Source organism: Schistocerca nitens, chromosome 2, assembly GCF_023898315.1.
Source record: "Schistocerca nitens isolate TAMUIC-IGC-003100 chromosome 2, iqSchNite1.1, whole genome shotgun sequence".
NCBI classification, from domain to species: Eukaryota; Metazoa; Arthropoda; class Insecta; order Orthoptera; family Acrididae; genus Schistocerca; species Schistocerca nitens.
Window position 1 is genome coordinate 1,175,879,622 of NC_064615.1, and position 22,017 is coordinate 1,175,901,638.

Sequence of the window (22,017 nt, forward strand, 5' to 3'; positions counted from 1 at the left end):
ACTATCTCATATGAGTTTTCTAAATCATTTTGTGGTTTTTTAATTAGCTAGTGTGTGACAACTGGCACCTATAATGGTGGGAGACTGTAGCCCTCTTCACAGTTTGTTAGATGACAGCTTTGCAGCCTCAGTGGTACATCTGCTTTTTCTGTTAGTGGTAAGTGGCAGCCACACTAACAGATCACCACACTTGTCATCACGTTGTAATACCAACAATTTATTATGTTCTCAAAGTGTGCTCACCATTTGCAATACATGTTTTAATTGTGCATCCCCCTTTACCATTGAATAGTTAAGTCACATTATTGTTTATGTGCCTTTCAGTCAAATTATTGTTTGTTTGTCTTGCAGTTGCTCATTTCCTTCACTGCACAATGAATTATTATCAGTACTTAGTACATTAATAATGCTAATATTCAACCTGTAGATCAGATCATATGTCAGCACAGCATTTAAGTTAGATCATTAAGACTGGCTGTAGGTAAGTAAAATTATGAGACTGTGTGAGATCATTTAAACTATCCACAGTATGTCGATAACTTGCTTAGGATGGCCTTAAAGACTATGCATGTCCACTGGATTAATGTACAAAAAGAAAAAGATTTTGATCCATGGATACCTTTTTAAAGTACTGATCTTCTCATAATACCAAATCTGCTCTAAACTGACTGGTTGATTTGAACACTGCAATGCTTTACTGGGTATGGTACTGCTGGAAGTCGTATGCCCTTGTTGTTGTGTGACCTTTTGACTTACACACCCCATTAGCAGGGCCTACAGTTTAATGTGTACTCATAACCTCACCATAACTTTGAATTTTTCACATTAATTTATCATTGCCAAATGCGAAAGATGAGGCAAGTAACAGACACGACCATACCTGGAGCAAGGCAGGATAAGCCTCCACCATGGGTACAGGCACTGAGGGGCCACGAAATCTGATGACTTAAAAAAATGCGTTTTAAAAATTAAGCAGGGAAGGTCCATGAGTTCTCCCACCCCTCGGGTTTCTATCTTATGCCTAGAAGAAGAAACCTACCTCCTCAGCTGGCAACTGTAAATTCAGCTGTTGTCACAGTGCCATTACTACAGTGTCATTTAATCCAAACAGAATGATGAAGAAATGACTACTATCAAACAGGTGTCTATCAGTAACGTGGTTCATGTGGCAACAGTGCACTCGGTTCACACAACTGCTGCAAGATTCGCTCATATACAACACTGGAGCTCTTGCTGCAACTGCATTATAGTATTGTGGGATTTCAAATGTTGACAAACTGATGCTGAAGCAAATATGGTATTTGACCGAAGCTATCCTACTTTTGCCAACTGGAAACTGGAGCAAAACTGTTCGAGCTAAGATGCTTTAAAGTCTTTAACAGAATAATAAGTGCAATAGAACATATAAAAGTATTTCATCTAACTTTAATTTCCTGTCAGGAAATGCCTTAAATGCAAGCTCTGTGTCTTGTCTTGAAGAATGTGCAGCTGATTTTGGTGCCAAATGTAGCAGAGATATTGATACACCATAAAGTAGCAATTGTTTTTAAGTTCTAGGTGAAGAAGCATATTAAGAGCACTGAAACAGATTACCATCTAGGTATTTTGAAGGTTTTTCAAGGTATAGGTTAAGAGACGGTATTCCAATGTCAAAATTTGTTTGCCAGAGACTGCAGCATCTCATGTGAAAGCAGACTATTAAATCTAAAATCTTGTTGATAGGACACAACACAGCTGTTAAACTTGACTTCAGTGAGTTAAGACAAATAAATGAAAGGTAACATTATAATGAAACATATTTCTTGAAAGGGATATTGCCTCAACTCTTAATTAGGCCTTTTTTCTTCTATATCTAGTGTGTGCACTATTGGTAATTTATAAAGATCTCTTCTTTATTTCTATTATTATTATATGTGGAGTTTTATATGTGGAGGTGGCGGATAGGGGAATGCTCACCAGATATGGTGGGTACCGGGGAAATAAAATACCCGGGGTGGACCAAAACTAGCAACTGTTGCCTTGTAGTATGATATTGGCTTATCAAAGGCTAAAGGAAGAAACCCTTGAGTAAAAATTACCTGGTCCTCCGGGTTGGGGGTTGTGCAGTGGGCCAGTTCCTCACTCACATAAAAACATAAAAATGCTAAAAAACCTAATAATATGCCTCGGAAAAATTGGAACTTTGGACGACGAACTGGCGATGAGAAACGGAAAATTATGTTTGGATGCTGGAATGTGCAAGGTATTTCCACTAAAATAAATTTACTACCTGCAGAACTTGACATGTTCAACATGGATGTTGTCATACTCTCTGAAACAAAGAAGAAAGGCGAAGGAGAAGAAGAACTGGATAATTATGGACATATCTGGAGTGGTGTATCAAAAGCAGTAAGAGCCAAAGCAGGAGTCTCCATTATGATAAAGAAATCATGGAAAGAAAGAATCACAAATCGGACATTCATCAATCAACGTATTATAACTGTTGAAATGACATTATTTGCTAGGGAAGTTGTGATTATTGGCGTATATGCACCCACGAACGACACAAAAGATAAGGAGAAATGTACATTTTGGGACACCCTCAGGGAGACTATTGAAAAAATCCCAAGAAGAAAGGAACTGATTATCATGGGAGATCTGAATGGAAGGGTAGGAATTAGAGAATGTTGTAGAATAGTAGGAAAACATGGAGAGGACGAATATAATGACAATGGGGAACGATTGATTGCAATTTGTGAACAATTTGATCTAAAAATTACCAACACATTTTTCAAACATAAGGACATTCATAAATATACTTGGCAACAGAACACCAAAGAACTTCGTTCTATAATAGATTATATCATCATTAGGCAAGCAAGTAGTTTCAAAGCAGTAGACGTCAGATCTTATAGAGGAGCCCAGTGTGGATCAGACCACTATCTAGTTAAAATGAAGTCTTTCTCGCCATGGAAGAATGCAAGGAGTGATACAAGTAACATAAATAAAACGAACCAGACTGAGAAATGAGAAAGATGAAAATTTACCTTTTAATATTGACAGCCTACAAGACGAAAGTATCAGAACACTCTTTGCGGCCAGGATGGAAAGGAAACTGGTTGAATCATTTGAAGGAAGTACAGAGGAAATATATGACTATATAAAAGCTAATGTGAAAATTATAGCAACAGAAGTGTTGGGTAAAAAAGATAGCAACCACAACCGCGCAGCAGAGTGGTGGTCAGAGGAACTAGAGGTCCTCGTTAGAGAAAAACGAAATGCGTTCCTTCAGTGGTTGAATGATAAATCAGAAGAAACAAGATCATTATACAAGGAAAAGAAGAATGAAGTGATGAAAAAAATAAGGATGGCAAAAAATGAAGCATGGGAAAGAACATGTGCCAAGGTGAATAGCAAATTAGGATTTGGGAGAGCAAAAGAAGCATGGTCAGTATTGAAAGGGCTTCAACAGGATACAAAAAGCAAAACTAATCTCCAACTGATAACACAAAAGGAATGGGAAGAGTATTTCCAAAAATTATTAAATGAGGACAGAGAAGAATATCTAGAAGAAGGAACAGGGGAAGATAAAGGACATGAAGATGATGAGATCCAGATTTTAGAAAGCGAAGTACTTCAGGCATTGAGAACAGGAAAGAATGGTAAATCACCGGGACCAGGGAATATCAATCTGGAGGGTCTGAAATATGGTGGTGACAAAACTGTGAAACTGATAACACAGCTCTTCAACAAAATGATACATGGAGATTCAATACCCAACTAGATGAAGCTAGGTTACATTAATACAATATTTAAGAAAGGGGATCGCAAAATTTGTTCAAACTATCGAGGAATTTGTGTTACAAACACATTAATGAGAATTTTTGCGAAAGTAATTAAAAACAAACTCGAAAAAAATTTTAGTACCCAAGAAGAACAATGTGGATTCATGGCTGGGAGATCATGTGTAGACCATATTTTCACATTACGACAGATTTTGGAGAAACATAGGGAAAAATCAAAAAATATAGGATTAATTTTCATAGATCTAGAAAAAGCGTATGATACTGTTCCAAGAAAATTACTTTGGAGAGCACTACATATGGCAAACATAAACTCTCCCTTGATTAAAATAATACAACAGATGTATAAAGATAACATTTGCCAAGTGAAAGTTGGTAATAAACTTTCACAGAAATTTGGAACAAGCAAAGGCCTTTTACAGGGCTGTCCCATGTCACCATCATTATTTAAAATCTATATAGATATTAGCCTTAGAACATGGTCTCGTAAATTTAATAGTATGGGATTAGGAATAAGAGATGGAGTTTACCTACATCATTTATTATTTGCTGATGATCAAGTAGTCGTAGCACAAGATGGGGAGGATGCTAACTATATGTGCAATCAACTAGCAGTACCATACAAAACTTGGGGTTTGAAGATTAATTACCAAAAAACAGAATACTTGACTAATGATTCAGATGAGCTATACATTGAAGGAAAGAAAATCAAAAAGATAAACACTTTCTGTTATTTGGGATCCATTTTAGAAATTGAGGGAAAATCAGAGTCAGAAATCAATAAAAGAATTAGTAGCGGACGGAGGGTCATTGGGATGCTTAACTCAGTCTGATGGAGCAGGAATGTAATGAGCAGAACTAAAAAATTAATATACAAATCCATATTAGAGACTGTGGTTCTGCATGGAACGGAGACCTGGACAATTAACATGAAGCACATTAAAAAATTACAAGCTCTAGAGATGGACTTTTGGAGAAGATTGGCAAGAATCTCCTGGAAAGAAAAGATAAGGAACACTGAAGTAATAAGTAGAATGGAAATAAAAGAAAGAATATATGACGTAATGGATAGGAAGAAATTACAGTGGTACGGGCATGTACGACAAATGGAGAAAACCAGAATACCAAAACTGATACTGGAGTGGGAACCGGAGGGGAGAAGAAGAAGACGACCTATGACCACCTGGCTCCAAAATGTACAGCACACAATGAGGAGAATGGGCGCAGAGGAAGAAGACACACAAGATCGAAACACCTGGAGAAATATTTTGAGATTATAGTTTAAGAACGTTTATTGTTTGTATTGTAATTTCCAAGTAAATTATTATGTTGGAGGTAAGCCTCTGTAATGAGGAAAAGCTCAAAATAATAATAATTATTATTGTTTTTGGTCATTGTTGTTTGCATGTGGATCATGCTGGATGTCACAGTGCTTTTAGATTCATTTTCTTGATCTTCCATACAGCTTTTATTCTCTCTCTCTCTCTCTCTCTCTCTCTCTCTCTCTCTCCATATGCTATTTTTCCTTCCTCAGTTTACTTGGTTTCTGCTTTTTTAGGAATCTCATTCTACCCAACAGTTAATCCCTTTTGACTGAATCTATCTACTACTTCTGCTTTCCTGATTTCCTTTTTCACTTGTTTGATCCATGATTAGATTGTTAATTTTTTGATGTATGCCATAATCTTATACATAAGCTTTATTGTTGGGAGTCTATGAACATGTCCACAAAATTTAAATCCTTGTTTTCCAGTGTCTGCTGTCAGGTTTGAGAATTTCTGTGTTGCCTTACAGGACTTCAACCTCTGTCAGTTCTCTGTTTTGTCTAGGTCAAGAATTTTCCTTATAACTCCTCGTTCTTCATGTAGGAGGTTTTCCAGGTTGCCTCTTCTGTCAGTAAATGAAACTTTGCCCACCTGCAGAGCTTCTGGATTGATCACCATTTTGTAATGTCTAATCTTTGTTTGTGTCAATATTCAGTTTCGATTGAGCTTTTGTAAATGGATTCTCAGTGCTTCCTTTACTGTCGGGTTTGTAGGCCAGCCTTTTCATTGCATCCTTTCAGAACTTCTATCTTATTTCTGTGATTTCACTGTCTGCTAATACTGCTACATCATCTGCAAAAACTAAGCAAGGAATATTAATGTCATCTTTATTTCGAGAACATCTGTTTTCGTTAAAAAGGTTTCTGATATTTTGCACCTAAACTTTACTTTACACATTGTATACTTTATCTCTGCCAAGTTGTGCCATGACCTTGTAGGATTCTTAAATTGATTCTTTATTATACATAATTCTAAAACCAATGTAAAATAGATCTATAAACATTACATTACCGTTTTACTTCAATTTCTTGTAGAACATTTACGCTACTTATGATTTTTCTACTACAATGACAAATTTAATTTGTTGTGTGCATTATACTATATAAATATTTGTAGTTCAGTTAAGTAATATTTTTAACTGAAAAAATAGCTTTATGCATGTAGAAAAAATGCAGAAATGTAGTTTTTCTTGGTGAGGCATTGGCAGTTTTGTTGATGTGCAGGATCGTCTCAGAACAGCTCTGGTGGCCAAAAAGATCATGGGTTGAACTGGGAATCAAACCCGAGAACTTGTTTTCAGATCTGATGCCTAGTAATCCATATACATGACTTTACAAATTAAGTAGCATTTACTTTCTTGAGCAACACAATAGAAAATCAAAAATATGTTTAATGTTATGGAAGTTCTCTGGAAATAATGTAACACTTACCTGAACCTTGTGTGCATGCAGTAAGAGTGGAAGTTGGTTCACTTTGCCCTAGTTGATTAAATGTTTGTAAGTAGAAGTAATACTTTGTGCCACACTGCAGGTTATTGAGGATGAAACTGGAGTCTTGAGCTCTTAATTTTGTCTTTTCCCATTCGCCAAATTCTCTCTTGTGGTAGAGATAGAGACCTGTGAAAATTAATGAAATTGTTAAGCTAGACAATTTGTGACCATAGTATATTTAGACCAAAATGAATTGATGATGTTTTATTAATGTTATAGTGGTAAGTCAGACATAAAGAACTAAATCTCACCAAATACAGGTAAAATGATAGTAGAGAGTTAACTACATATATAAACCACAGAAAGACAGAATCAAATTGTGGTGTCACTGCCAGACACCACACTTGCTAGGTGGTAGCCTTTAAATCGGCCGCGGTCCGTTAGTATACGGCGGACCCGCGTGTCACCACTGTCAGTGATAGCAGACCGAGCGCCACCACACGGAAGGTCTAGAGAGACGTCCTGGCACTCGCCCCAGTTGTACAGCCGACGTTCATAGCAATGGTTCACTGACAACTACGCTCTCATTTGCCGAGACGATAGTTAGCCTAGCCTTCAGCTACAATTGCTACGACCTAGCAAGGCGCCATAATCCTTTGCTATATATATTGTGGTTATAACATGTATCATCAAGAGCGATGTTCTACAAATGTGGATTAAAGTTAAGTATTCCAGAAGCTACGTACTTTTCTTTATAGCATTCATTACGTATCCTGTTTCAGACCTCACGCCAGCCTGCGTGAGTTTAAGCGCGTGCCTTTCGGCTTCCTTTCATTGTGTCTAGGCTGTCTGGTCTAGACACAACATATTTGGCGACGAGGATACAAACGGTCGTATTGCTCTAATTTACTTGTGTCATGGCTTCACCACAATCTCCAGATGTACTGTCCGAATTTTATCGCTTGCAGAATCAGCAGACGCAGGCGTTATTGGATGCCCTTGGACAGCTCGTCCAGGGTCAACGTGCAATGCAAAATGATGCAGCCGCCGCCGCCCCACCGCTACCGCAGCTACAACATGCAGTTGCACCACCTTTTCGTCAGTTCGATGCGGCGATGGAAAGCTGGACAGAGTGGTCACGCCAATTTGGATTCCATCTCGCCGCCTACAGAATTCAAGGTAATGAGCGGCAGCCTCACTTACTGTCATGTGTCGGCGTCCAGACGTACCGTGTGATAGTGAAATTATTTCCCCAACGCTAAGTAGCAACTCTGTCCTATGACGAAATTTTGTCGGCATTAGACGCATATTTCAAAGAATCAGTCAATGTCGTTGCAAAAAGGTATACGTTCTTTCGTACAAAACGTACGGCCGGTCACACTAATCGGGAGTGGGTTGCAACATTGCAAGGCCTTACAAGGGATTGTGCTTTTGAGTGTGTATGTGGACTCCCTTATTCAGATACTATGGTGCGTGATGCAATTGCACAGAACGTTTCTGATGTTCGTACACGGGAGCAAATTTTGAAACTAGTCAATCCCTCCCTTCAACAAGTGATAGACATATTGGATAGGCAAGACACACTTGACTTTGCTCAGGAATCATTTGAAACTTCGCCAGCTGTGTGTCACATTAACTGGCCCGCCGGGCGAGCTGCACGGAGCAGTAAACAGCCCTCGCGCCCGGCGGCGCCGCTGCCGCCAGGCTCTCAGCCACATGTGCCACGCCGGCTAGCAAATACAGTGCTCAAATCCTGTCCGCGGTGCGCTACTAGGCATTCGCATGAGAATTGCCCGTCACGCTAAGCTATTTGCTTTTATTGTAATAAAAAAGGACATGTTCAGAGTGTTTGCCAGAAAAAGCTCAGATCGGACACTAACAACCATTCCAGGCCCTTTGCTTCGCGCCGGAATCGGAATCGAACCAAAAATACTCAGGCTCGTGAACCTTCGCCCATGGAAATTCATGTCGTTAATTCCACTCCGCCCAGTGCCACTCTCTCTAACAGTGACTATGTTCGTCCCACAAACAGTGTGCGTCGACGTCGACGGAAATCACGTCAAGTCGCAAGTGCTTCTGTGCCAGTGTCAGTTCAAGTTGCACGAGACGGTCACTCTTGTCGTCAGCAGGACAATAAACTTTTTGTAGACTTGGTCATAAATGGTAACGTGATCCCATTCCAGCTCGATACCGGAGCTGCAGTTTCATTGATCAATACAGAAATGTACAAACAACTGGGCACACCTCCGTTGCGTGCCGAAACTGTTAAGCTAACTAGTTATTCAGGACAGCATATCCCTGTGTTAGGACAGTGCAGCCTTCTTGCAACATACAAGGGACAAACAAAACTTGTGTCATTTTACGTACTTCGTTCTTCTGCTGCAGTGAACTTGTTTGGTTTAGATTTATTTCAGTTGTTTAACTTGTCTATAGTCAATCAGGTCCTATCAGTGAACCAGACTGTGCCTTCAGCCAGTGTTTCTCGTCTGTGTGAAGAATTTGCAGACATTTTTGCACTGGGTCTTGGTTGCGCTAAGAACTATAAAGCACATTTGGAACTGAAAGTAAATGCGCAACCGAAATTTTTCAGAGCGCGCAATGTTCCCCACGCATTGCGTGATGAGGTCGCAAGAACATTACACGAATTGGAATCACAAGGTGTGATTGAACATGTGCAGGCTTCTCTCTGGGCATCACCCTTAGTAATTTTGCCAAAGCCTTCCGGAAAATTGAGACTTTGTGTGGACTTCAAGGCTACAGTGAATCCACAACTAGTGATTGCAACTTTTCCTTTACCCCGCCCGGAAGATCTTTTTGACAAACTGTGCCCGGGTAAATATTTTTCGAAGTTGGACCTAGCAGATGCGTACTTGCAAATACCAGTGGACGAAGAATCCCAGCGTGTTTTGGTGGTTAACACGCATCTTGGTTTGTACCGATTCAAAAGACTGCCGTTCGGGTGTGCATCCACCCCTGCATTGTTTCAGCAATATCTGCAAACTGTTTGTGCGTCGGTCCCTACTGCAGCAAACTATCTGGACGATATTGTGATCTCCGGAAAGACGGAAGAACTTTGAGCCAACCTCCGAACATTATTTCAGGTCTTGCGACAAAATGGTCTTCGCTTGCGGAAGGACAAATGTGTGTTTTTTGCTCGCGACTTACCCTATCTGGGACATGTAATCAATGCCCAAGGAATACATCCTAGTCCAGAGCACCTCCGTGCCATACAAGACTTGCCTTCGCCGCGGAATTTGAAGCAGCTACAGAGTGTGTTGGAAAAAATTAATTATTACCATAAATATATACCACATGCCTCTTCCATTTCAGCTCCGCTTCATCGCTTACGCCGTAAAGGTGTTCCGTTCGTCTGGACGACGGATTGCGAACGCGCCTTTCGCCAGTTGAAATTGGCATTGCTTTCAAATACTTGCCTTACGCCATTCGATCCCCAGAAACCCCTTTTGTTGATGGTAGATGCATCGGATTTCGGGATCGGTGCTGTGCTTGCGCACAAAGATGGATCGCATGATCGCCCTATTGCCTTTGCGTCCAAATTGCTCTCGTCTGCGCAACGAAATTATTCACAGATTGAGAAAGAAGCTTTGGCTCTCGTATTTGGTGTTACTAAGTTTCATGATTTCTTGTATGGTCGTCGCTTTACCATCCTCAAAGACCACAAACCATTGACATCGCTTTTTCATCCGAACAAGCCTGTACCTCCACGTACAGCGCAGAAATTCATTCGCTGGTCTATTTTCCTCTCGCAGTACCGCTACGAGATCTTGTATTGGTCCACTGCTAAGCATGGAAACGCTGATGCGTTGTCCCGTTTGCCTGTTGCTGAGGATAGAGCATTCGATTCTTCCGAACTTGCTTGCATGTTCATTGATTCGGAAACCGATGACGTGGTCGCATCATTTCCGATTGATTTTCGTCGTGTAGCTACAGCCACAGCTGCTGACCCTGTCCTTGCTACCGTTTTGCGTTTTGTTGTTACGCAATGGCCCTTGTCAAAGTCACGGCTCCAGGATCCATTGGTTCGCCGATTTTTTGCTCACAAGGAGAGACTTTTTGTTCGACATGGTGTTTTGCTGTTGCGTTCTGATAATGATCAGTCCAGGGTCGTGGTCCCATGTTTGTTACAGTCCTCTGTCTTACGGCTTCTCCACCAAGGACATTGGGGTATAGTGCGAATGAAACAACTTGCTCGTCAGCACTGTACTTGGTTCGGAATCGATGCTGCGATTACGAATATGTGCTCTTCTTGCATGACGTGTGCCGAACAACAATCTGCTCCGCCGCGGAAATTCTTTGCATGGCCAAAAGCCACTTCCCCTTGGCATCGCTTGCTCATCGATTTTGCTGGTCCATTCTGGAATGCTCGATGGTTGGTTGTGGTAGATTCATTCAGTAATTTTCCTTTTGTTGTCCGGATGTCTTCCACGACATCTTCTGCCACCATCCAAGCGTTATCTGCTATCTTTTGCATTGAAGGTCTTCCACAGACTATTGTTTCCGACAATGGCCCACAATTCATGTCCGCAGAATTTCAGTCATTCTGCAAGGCCAATGTTGTTCAACATCTGATATCCGCGCCGTTTTCGCCTCAGTAAAACGGTGCCGCTGAACGATTGGTCCGGACTTTCAAGTCACAGATGTTGAGGTTGAAAGAGTCGCATTCTTGGGAGGACGCGTTGTTGCTCTTCTTGACCTCGTATCGCTCTCAGCCCCGAGATGGTCGCTCGCCGGCTGAGTTGCTCCACGGTCGTCCTCATCGAACCTTGATGTCTTTGCTGCATCCGCCGCATCAGGTTCCTGTGCAGCGGCAGCCACCTGTTTTTGCTCCGGGCGACGGTGTATACTATCGCAACTATCACGGTTCACGGCGTTGGCTCGCCGGGCGCATTCTTCGCTGCCTCGTCCGCGCTAAGTATTTGGTTTTGGGGGCCTCTGGTGAGGTGCGTCGGCATCTCAATCAGCTGCGCCTCTGTCGTCGCACGGGTTCTGCCGCTCCCCGTCTGCTTTCAGCGACGGTGCCGTCCAGTCAGCGCCCTGGGGACCCATCTACTGGCTCGCCTCATCCCCAGGTGTTACCGACGCTGCCTTCCATTTTGCCCCATGGCGACGTGCCGCTGCCGCCGCCGCCTGTTCTCCTGCTGGCAACGCCCGCAGTGGACGCTTCGTTGCAGCCACCAAGCGCCTCCCTGGGTCACGCGCCGACGATCGCTTCCCGTGACCAGCTGTCCTCCGACATGGAACTCTTGCCCGATCCGGACCAGATGTCGTCTTCGCCCGTCGGGTACCCCGACGCGATGGAGGTCGAATCTTCGGCCCCTCCTGTCTCTTTACGGGCGCATACACCGCATGTTGGCGTGCACCATGGACTAGGTTTTCAGGCGTTTCCTAGCTCCCCTCGGACCGAATGGCTGGGTGCAGGTGGCACAGCCTCGCCTGTTGTTAGGCTTCCCACCTCATTGCATACGTCAACATGGGGTCCTCCCCACGGCGGGCGGAAGCCTTATAACACCACCGTTCGCCGATTTGCGGGGGAGGAATGTGGTGTCACCGCCAGACACCACACTTGCTAGGTGGTAGCCTTTAAATCGGCCGCGGTCCGTTAGTATACGGCGGACCCGCGTGTCGCCACTGTCAGTGATAGCAGACCGAGCGCCACCACACGGCAGGTCTAGAGAGACGTCCTGGCACTCGCCCCAGTTATACAGCCGACTTAGCCAGAGATGGATCACTGACAACTATGCTCTCATTTGCCAAGACAGTAGTTAGCCTAGCCTTCAGCTACAATTGCTATGACCTAGCAAGGCGCCATAATCCTTTGCTATATATATTGTGGTTATAACATGTATCATCAAGAGTGATGTTCTACAAATGTGGATTAAAGTTAAGTATTCCAGAAGCTACGTACTTTTCTTTATAGCATTCATTACGTATCCTGTTTCAGACCTCACGCCAGCCTGCGTGAGTGTAAGCGCGTGCCTTTCGGCTTCCTCTCATTGTGTCTAGGCTGTCTGGTCTAGACACAACACAAATAATGTTAGAAAAGCACAAATAGGAACCATAAAAATTTAAGTCATGAAGTGTAGAAGTTTTTCCATCAAACTGTAACACAAAGTCACTTGAAAAGAAAATATTCATTCAACAAAATACCCTGTTCTACTTCTTGTACACTTGGTGTCAACTTCTCGAAATTTATCATTGCACTGTAATATACTAAGCAGAGACGAGTTTAACATAGTGACACTAATAGGAATGCAGATCAATACTGTTTGCACAGGGAGCAAAAATTGAAGAATGACAATGCAGAATGAAAGGAGGGCCTAAGTAAAGCATGGCATTAACTTCAGACTCTCTGATTCCTGAGGGAGTAGATGAACAGGAATTGAAGACAAAAGCAGAATTCACATTTAAATTTATTTCAGTATTATGTCAATATATATTTCCTACACATAACAGTATATGTAAAGGCGACTGAGATAGAACAAAAGATGAATTACAAAGGTATTTTTTCAGGCAACGAATTCACAAAGGCAAAAATATGACTCACACTGAACAAAAATAGAAGAAAATTACTTAAACTAGTGTAAGAAAAGGAAACAAAATCAAGCAATAGAAAATCTGTCTAACCTCCCTACTGTGCCTAGTTGTCCTACCGTCTCTCCACCTCATCCCTGCACACTCCTCAGCAGCATTTCACCATCCCCCACCCCTACCTTGCTATCACTCCCCCTTCCCCTACCTGCCCCAGCCTCTTTCTTAGCCCCACCCAGGTGCCTCTCCCATCATGTGCTGCTGCTGCTTGTAGTATGGCTTCAGCTGCCAGAGACAGTGGTCATGTGTATGTGAGTTGCATTTGAGTGTGTTTGTGTGTGTGTCTGTTGCCTATTTTTGACAGAGGCCTTGTTGGCTGAAAGCTTATTTCATGACAGTCTTTCTGTTGTAACTATCTGCGACCCAACATCTCCTCTACATGGTGAGTAACAACAATCCTTTTCATAAGAAAAGGAAAGTGTGTTATGATGAGGAGTTGATTCACACAATTACTCAATAAAATTACATCTGTTTACCAGACAACAATTGCCACATGTAAATGAAGATGAGAAAATTAGTCTTTCATCTTATCCTCCTCAACAAACTTATGTCTGCCATACAGTACTCTATTTTAGCAGAGTATACAGTGAACTGAAACTTTTAACAATGTAGGAAAAGGAAGATTGCTACTTACTGTAAAATGACATGTTAAGCTGCAGACAGGCACAGTTAAAAGACACCTACATATAAGCTTTCAGCGCAACCTTCAGGAGATAAAGGAAGAAAAACACACACTATACATGATTATCTTGTATTGTAACATTGCACAAACACAACATCTGAAAAAATTTGTCTACGAGGGCCCTGACACACTGTCTTTGTTTACCACACAACACAGTGCCTGCTGTACCATCTCTCATGATGTGTGGCAGCCTATTTTTTTTTGGGCTGACTGTGGAGTCACACACTGTTTGATTATGTGCACTCACTGTGTATGGGGTTGCAACACCCCTTCTCCCTTGGGGAAAAATGTTCATAGTGGAGATGCCCATGTCTTTGTCAGAATTAACACACCATCAAGAACTGAGAGGCAGTGACAGGGAGTGTAATAATTATGCAAAGGATCTGACACTCGACCCAGTAAAATAGGATCAACCGTAAAAGCTATCAAAATCTGAGAATTGATAATGAGAAAACCATCCATGGTGTTTTGCACTTCAACATCTAAGTGGAACACGAAAGTTCATCCAGATTAAATACTGGATCATGGCCAATTTGCAATTGAGAAAAAGCATCTTCATTAGCGTATTGGGCCGTAGGGCAGAAAGGAACCTTGCAGTATAATGCAACAAAATCAGAGCCCAGCACTGCAGGCTATGGACCATTTTGTCTGGTAAAGGTGCCGAAGGATAGAAAAGAGGGACCAGATGTTTATGATCAGTAATCAAATGAAATTTAGAATAGTACAGAAAAACAAGATTTTTGTTTTTTGGGGTGCATATACAATAGCAAGAGCATTTCTTCTTCTTCTTCTTTAAAAAAAAAATCTGTGAGTAGTGCTATTGAGCCGGATTCAGAGTTTTGGAAGCATACACAATAGGGCATATCAAACTGTCCATGTATTTGCGTATGAGAATGGACCCAAGGCCATACTGGGATGCTTCTGTGGCCAAACCAGATGTTGGCCCAGTTGGAAGGTAACCAAGCAAGGTGTCGGAGTGTAATTCTGACTTCAGCAGAGTAAAAGCACGCCTGCAGGCAGGTGATCAGTGAAAAGGAACACCTTCCCGTAAGAGAGCATGAAGGGGGTGAACCACTGGGACTGCATCAGGAAGAAATTTATGGTAAAACGCAATCTTTCCAAGAAAGGTCTGCAGCTCTTCGACATTGGTATGATACAGCGAAGCTATAATATCATTGACGTATTGGCACAAAGGCTTGATGCCAGCATGCAGCACTTCAAAACTGAGATGAACAGTTGAAAAAATTGCAGTTTGTACAAATTACATTTCAATCCAGTGTCATGCAGCACCATGAACAATACGTGAATGATCCATAAGCGTTCTTCTGTTGAGGAATGCACCCCGGCATAGAGGCCATTACTTGCTCCAAAAATAATAGGAAAATAGAAGGGTCACTAGCTGCACCAGATGGCAGGTGATGGTATTGTATACCCAAATGGGGTATTCTCTATGAGGATATGTTTGGAATCATCTTCCAGAGTCAGTTGCATGTAGGCCTCAGACAAGTCTATGTTGGTAAAGCTGCACTGAGTTCATCCTGATGGTGTAAGGGATAGGTATCAGTTGTAGAATATGAATTTACAAAATTTTTAAAACCACCATAGTGCTGAAGGTTACCATTAGGTTTTGCTACAACTACCAGCATAATAGACTGCTCACTAGAGGAGAAAGGCATGATAACACCCAAAGATACAAGTCAGTCTAGTTCTAATTTGACCTCCTTCTGTAAAGCTATTTGGATTGGTCAGGCATGAAAAGAATGGAGACATGCTGTTGATTTCAGTATGATGTAAGTCTTGAAATTGGTAGCACACCCTAGATCTTTTGAAAACAGGGATGAATATCCCAAGCAGTTGCTAGTATGAAACCTGATCTAATACCAGATGCACTTTTTCAGAAATAGAGAAGTCAAAATTTTTGAAGGTATCCAACCAAATTAAGTTTTCAATGTTGGCATCAACCACCACTAGAAAGGTTAAATCCTGAGCAATTGCTTAATACACTACAGTAGTAGGAAACTTTCCAGTTTTACTATTCGTTGTTGTGATCCAAGATCGTAATGATGGGACTGTTGCACTTGTGTCTACTTGCATTTTTAACATTTTGTCCATAGCACAGACTTTAATATAGAGTTGGTTTTGGGCAACCATCACTTGAGAAACACTGTTCACATCCATGTTCATGTCTGATGAACAAAGTTGAGAGCTACACACAGATGCAATCTCTCTCTCTCTCTCTCTCAGAATGGTTGTATCTTGCCCAATGTTTGGGCATGCAGCCCACTCATATTGAACAAAACAATAAGACCATGATGGGAGAGGAGTATTGGGCTACTGTTGTCTAACGGGCTGTTGTTGCTGTTTAGCATGGAGCTGCCCCATGCACTGTGGAGACCACGGTTACATGTCCGTGATGTCGCAATCGATGGTGTGGTGGCTAAGGAGGAGAATCAGAGGCTGCTACATCACAAAAATCTTCTGATTTCCTGCTTCCTTAGGTACTTCAAAAGACCATGAAATGTTCAAAACCTCTATGAAAGAGGAATATTCACACTGTAAAGCACTTTCATGAACTTCTCTATCAGGATCAGGTATATTATAGCAACACAAACCATCAAATCAGCTTCAGTAATGAACTGGCAATGACAGCTAAACCCATGAAGTTCCATTGTCCAGGATCTGTATGATTGATATGGTCACTTTTGACAACATTAGAACTCAACATGAGCAGCAATAAAATGGGCACATTTTCAAGGATAAGTAGAATGATAAGTAGAGAGCAGCTGACACATTTAATCAAGATAGAGACTGGAAGGTTCCTGAAGAGGAGCCAGCTGACAAAAAGGTGATAAACACAAGGTGAAATCCATGACAGAAAGAAAGCCTTGCACATGCTGAGGTCAGGGACAACAAAAGCTTCAAAATGTTGCTGAAGGCATTTTTTGCATGCATCCCAATCATCCACAGTATCATCATACAGAGGAAATTGTGTGGATTGTGGCAGTGGCAGTGAACCCTGTCATGTTATCAATGCCGTCAAATTATTCAGTACCATGGACAGAGCCTGCTGCAGGTTGGCGAGAGCTCACTGCTAATAATAATAATAATAATAATAAAATTTTATTGTCATTTGGCTGATTACAGCAAAAGACAAAGTCAAGAGCATATACTTGTACATAAACTACTATATCGATGTAAATTGGTTTACATAAAATAGGCACATGTTAGAATACAGTATTTTCATCTTCAAAAAATTCATCAGTGATGTAAAATGGATTGTTCACTAGTAGCTTGTATAATTTAGCTCTAAAAAAATTTACAGGCAGTTCTTTAAAGTCAGAACTTAGTCTATCAAACATCCTTAGTCCAAGAAATAGGTGGGAGTTCTGTGATTTTGATAATCTGTGATGTGGCACGTCTACAGATGTTCTGTTTCTAGTATTAGAACACACAAAATTAGAGACATTGTTTCTAATGTACAATAAAAAATTGTAGATGAATAAGTTTACTACTGTAAGACACTGCAATTTAATAAACAGAGGTTGACAATGTTCTGTTTAATCAGAATCCATTATTATTCTTATTACTTTCTTCTGTAAAAGTAAAATGTCATTTACATGACAGCTACTACCCCACAGTAAGTTCCATAAGAGATGATGCTTTTGGAAGAAGGCAAAATATGCTGATCTCACGTAGTCAATGGGAACATGTCTTTCTAAATTTCTAATTAGATAAATAACTCTTGAAAGCCTAGGCAATATATTTTTAATGTGTGGTTCCCATGTCAATTTATTGTCAATAGTAACACCTAAAAATTTGACAGTTTCTAGTTCTTGGTAGTTAGGCTAAAGTAAAGCATCTGGGTTTTGTTTTCATTTAGTAAGAAGCCAGTAGCTTTGAACTGTAATGAGGACTGAGCAAGGGTATTTTTGGTCAGTGTTTTCAGTGTACCTAGATCAGAGCTTTTATGTATAAAAGTTGTGTCATCAGCATACAATATTGTGTGAGAATTAATGAACAAGGACAGGTCATTAATCCTTAGTATAAACAGTAAAGGTCCAAGCACCAACCCTTGAGGCACTCCGTACCTAACATTAAACAAATTTAATTTCTCCCTACCAATGCACACAACTTGTTGACGGTTCTCTAGAAAAGACCTGAACATATTTATACTGTTGTCATCAAAACCATAGTAAACTAGCTTATTCAGCACAGAGTCATGTTCTACACTGTCAAAGGCTCTGCTCAGGTCACAAAATTTAGCATGGGCATAGTCCCTAGCCTCGAACACATCTAGTACCAATTTTATGAGGGAGTCCATTGCATCCATTGTGGATTTACCTTTCCTAAATCCAAACTGTTTATCGCTAATTATATTTAGTTTACCTGTAGGAGTTATTTCACTACATAAACGAAAACACTTGTGTGGAATTTATACTGTGAACGACCACCTTTATTGTACCGCACAAACACAATAGATACATACGTTAACGCGGGAAATGAACACTGGTTGTGTCCTCCAAAGAACCCTGCTCGTAAAGAGAATCTCTCAGTGTCCCGGCCTGCCTGAGTGCGGATAGTGCGGGTGTGGGTGCTGCTTGATGATTCCGTTGCTGCATTAGGTCCCCTGGTGTGGAGCTCCTGTGGGGTCACAGCTGTCTGGTTCAGCGGAAGGTGTGGGTTCATTGCAAGTTGTGTCTGAAGTCGTCTGTGAGGCTGTAGTCAGTGCTGTCATTGTCCAAGCGGGTTTTACTCGCTCAATGGAAACCTTGGTCGACTTTCCCTGGAGGAGGATATCCATTGTGTGTGTGTCCCGTCCTAGCACTTGGTATGGTCCAGCGCACGGTGGCTGTAACGAATGACGTACCAGGTCTGTGTGGAGCATGATGTGGGAACAAGTATTGAGGGACTTGTGTATGAACACTGGATGCGTGCCGTGCTGAGACGTCAGGGCTGCACATAGCGTCTCTGCCTGCTTCCTCATTTGGTGCAAGAGGTGGGGTAGTTGTGTGTCATCTGGGAGAGGAACTGGTGCAAGGAATTCTGCTGGAACACAGAGTGGTTCTCCATATACCAACTCTGCCGAGGAACAATTGATGTCTGTTTTTAATGCGGTCCATAAACCCAACAAAACCAATGGCAACGCTTGAGTCCATGAGTCCTTGTGGCACATCAGGGCATCCTTTAAGGTCCGGTGCCACCTTTCCACCAACCCGTTGCTGGCCGGGTGGTAGCTAGTAGTACGGTTTCGTTGGTAGCCGCAAAGTTTTGACAGTTGTTGGATCAGTGTCGACTCGAATTGGCGTCCTTGGTCGGTGGTAACGAAAAATGGGCACCCAAAACGAGCCACCCAAGTTTCCAAGAATGCCCATGCAGTAGCCTCTGCAGAAATGTCCCTGACTGGTGTAGTCTCTGCCCACCATGTGCAACGATCCACTGCCGTAAACAAGTACCTGTAACCTCCTGAAGGGGGGAGGGGTCCAACCAAGTCAATGTGTACATGCCCAAAACATGCCGTTGGGTTTGGGAATTGTCCTACTGGAGTGTGAACATGGCGTCCCACTTTGCTACGTTGACACTGATAGCAGCTGCGGGCCCACTTCCGTGTATCTTTCTTGATTGAGGGCCACACGAAACGGTCCATCACTAATTTCACTGAGGCATTCGTTCCCGGGTGTGCCAGGTTGTGAATGCTGTCGAATACCTTTCGTCGGAACTGGGGGGTGATGTACGGGCATGGTCTAACCGTGGAGGTGTCGCACCATACCTTACATGGGCTGCAGGGAACGTCCACAAGTTGTAAACGTAGGCCAGTGGACGGGTCCACCAGCAAGGACTGCAACTGTGCGTCTGAAGCCTGAGCCCTTGCCAATTCAGAATAATCCAACATTGGACTTATCCCATTAATACATGAGAAATAGTCTGCCACAATGTTGTCGGCACCATGGATGTGATGCACATCTGTCGAAAACTGGCATATAAACTCTATATGGCGGGCCTGGCGGGGGGAACATGAATCGCTGACTTTGTAGAAAGCTGCCACGAGAGGTTTGTGGTCAGTGTATATGGTGAATTGCCTGCCCTCAAGAAAGGGGTGGAAGTGCCTGATGCTTTCATACACTGCAAGGAGTTCCCAGTCATATGTACTCCAACGAGTTTGACTCATCTGTAGTTTCTGTGTGAAAAAACTTAATGGCTGCCAATGACCTTTCACTCTCTGGTGCAGTGCTGCCCCGATTGCAACTTGGCTTGCGTCCACTACTAGGGCTAGCTGAGCTCCTGGTGCAAGGTGTGCAAGCCCCACTGCGTTGTGAAGGCTGTTTTGCAGTGCCTTGAAAGGTATCTCGGGTGTCCATGGGAGTGGGAGCTTGCCAATTTTGTTGTCCGGCCAAGGCATTGTTCAGTGGCGTCTGGACTGCTTATCATCCCTAGGAATCGTCGGAGATCATGGTAGGTTTGAGGCCATGGTAGGGTACGCAACAACTCCAGCTTCACTGGCAGTGGGAAAATGCCCTGAGCTGACATTTTATAACCCAGGAAAGTTACCACGGGTTCCCCAACCATGCACTTGCCCTTGTTAGGTGTTATTCCATGAGCACTAAGCCTGCTTTGCACCTCACTTATGTGTTTCTGATGGTCAGAAACATTCCCCGAAAACACCAGAATATCGTCTAAATAGGCGAAACAATATGGTAGTCCTCTTAGCACGCTGTCTAGGAAGTGTTGCCATGTCTGGGCAGCATTTTTCAGCCCAAATGGCATCACCAAAAATTCAAACAGCTTGAATGGGGTTGTCACTGCAGTCTTTGGTATGTCTTGCTCAGCCATTGGGATCTGATTATAAGCCTTACGGCAATCCAAAACACCGAATATGGTTGCCCCAGCCAGTGAATGGGTGAAATCCTGTATATGTGGCACAGGGTATCTGTCTGGAACAGTTTGGGCATTCAAAGCTCGATAATCACCGCACGGGCACCACGACCCATTCTTTTTATGGGCGAGATGCAGGGGAGAGGACCACGGACTGTTGGATGGCGGTATAGTTCCTTCCTGTAGCATCTCGTTGAAAATGGCCTTGGTTTCCCGCAAGCGATCAGGTGCAAGCCTGCGAACACGTGAGGAGACTGGTGGGCATGGAGTTGTACGGATGTGGAGCACCGTCTCATGCTTTGCCCTGCTCTTTCTTGTTCCCTGTTGTGGTTTGAGTGTCGCCTTTGTGGTTGAAACAGCAGGAGCCTGTTGTTGTGTCGTCAACTATTTTGATGTTGTTTGAGCCATCTGCCGGTCACATTCCTTCATTGCTATGGTGTCCTCCCAGGTGGGTGCACTGAGGTTATCTACCCTTTGGCATGCATGAGAGGTCGGACGTCCTTGTATTCCCAGAATAACAAATCCCTTGGCAGAATGGACGAGTTGTGACTTGTGTAAATCCACGGACAATGCATGTTTTGCCAGGAAATCAGCACCTAGTATAGGTTGGTCGATATCGGCCATAACGAAGGTCCAGTCGCATTTTTCTGGTAGCCCAATGTCCACTGGCAGTGTTTTGTGTCGATATGTGTGGATGACTGAATCGTTGACTGCTTTCAAAGTGGTCTCTTCAGTGTGTTTGTCTGAAGGGAAGAAATTTACAGGCAGAGTGCTGACATCTGAGCCGGTGTCAACCAAGAACATCCATCCTGTGGAGCGATCAGGAACGAAAAGTCTTTGTGAAGCAGCATACCTTACAGCTGTGGGAGAAGTCGATCTGCATAACGTAGGCTCGTGCTGAAATGGGGGTGTTCTCCTTCCATGCGTCTGTGAGTTTAGGCACAGTTGCTTGTTGTCACGGTCGGCTGCACCTAAAGCAGGCCGTGGGATGCATTTGGCTGCGAACACGGCGCCTTACACTTGGTAGCTTGGGCGCCGAAGCGCCGGTGGAACCAGCAATAACCGGTGCCGTTGTTTGCATGACGTGGCGATCGCATCAGCTGGCGCCGACGCGTGTGTGTGTCAGCCGCCGCAACGTCACATGGCTCTAGCTGCTGCAGCTGGGCAGTCAGCTGATCGATGGCAGTGTGGAAATCTTCGGTCGTGTCCAGCGCTCCTCGTGCGGTCGTGGCAGCACAAGCTGGAGGCGCCGCATCGATCGGCTCCGGCCGTGCTCGGCTGGTGTCGTTGGCCGAGGTGGTTGCGGCGACGGCCACTGT

The 22,017-nt window shown here is 43.0% G+C and overlaps 1 protein-coding gene across 1 annotated transcript in view; it reads right to left on the reverse strand.

Moving 5' to 3' along the window:
• The window catches only part of LOC126235639 (Down syndrome cell adhesion molecule-like protein Dscam2), a 167,781-nt gene that overhangs the window by 23,117 nt on the left and 122,647 nt on the right, over positions 1–22,017 (reverse strand). Inside the window, exon 10 of the mRNA XM_049944352.1 lies at positions 6,538–6,723. Coding sequence (XP_049800309.1) covers positions 6,538–6,723 — 186 coding nt within the window. The remainder of the gene's footprint in view (positions 1–6,537; positions 6,724–22,017) is intronic.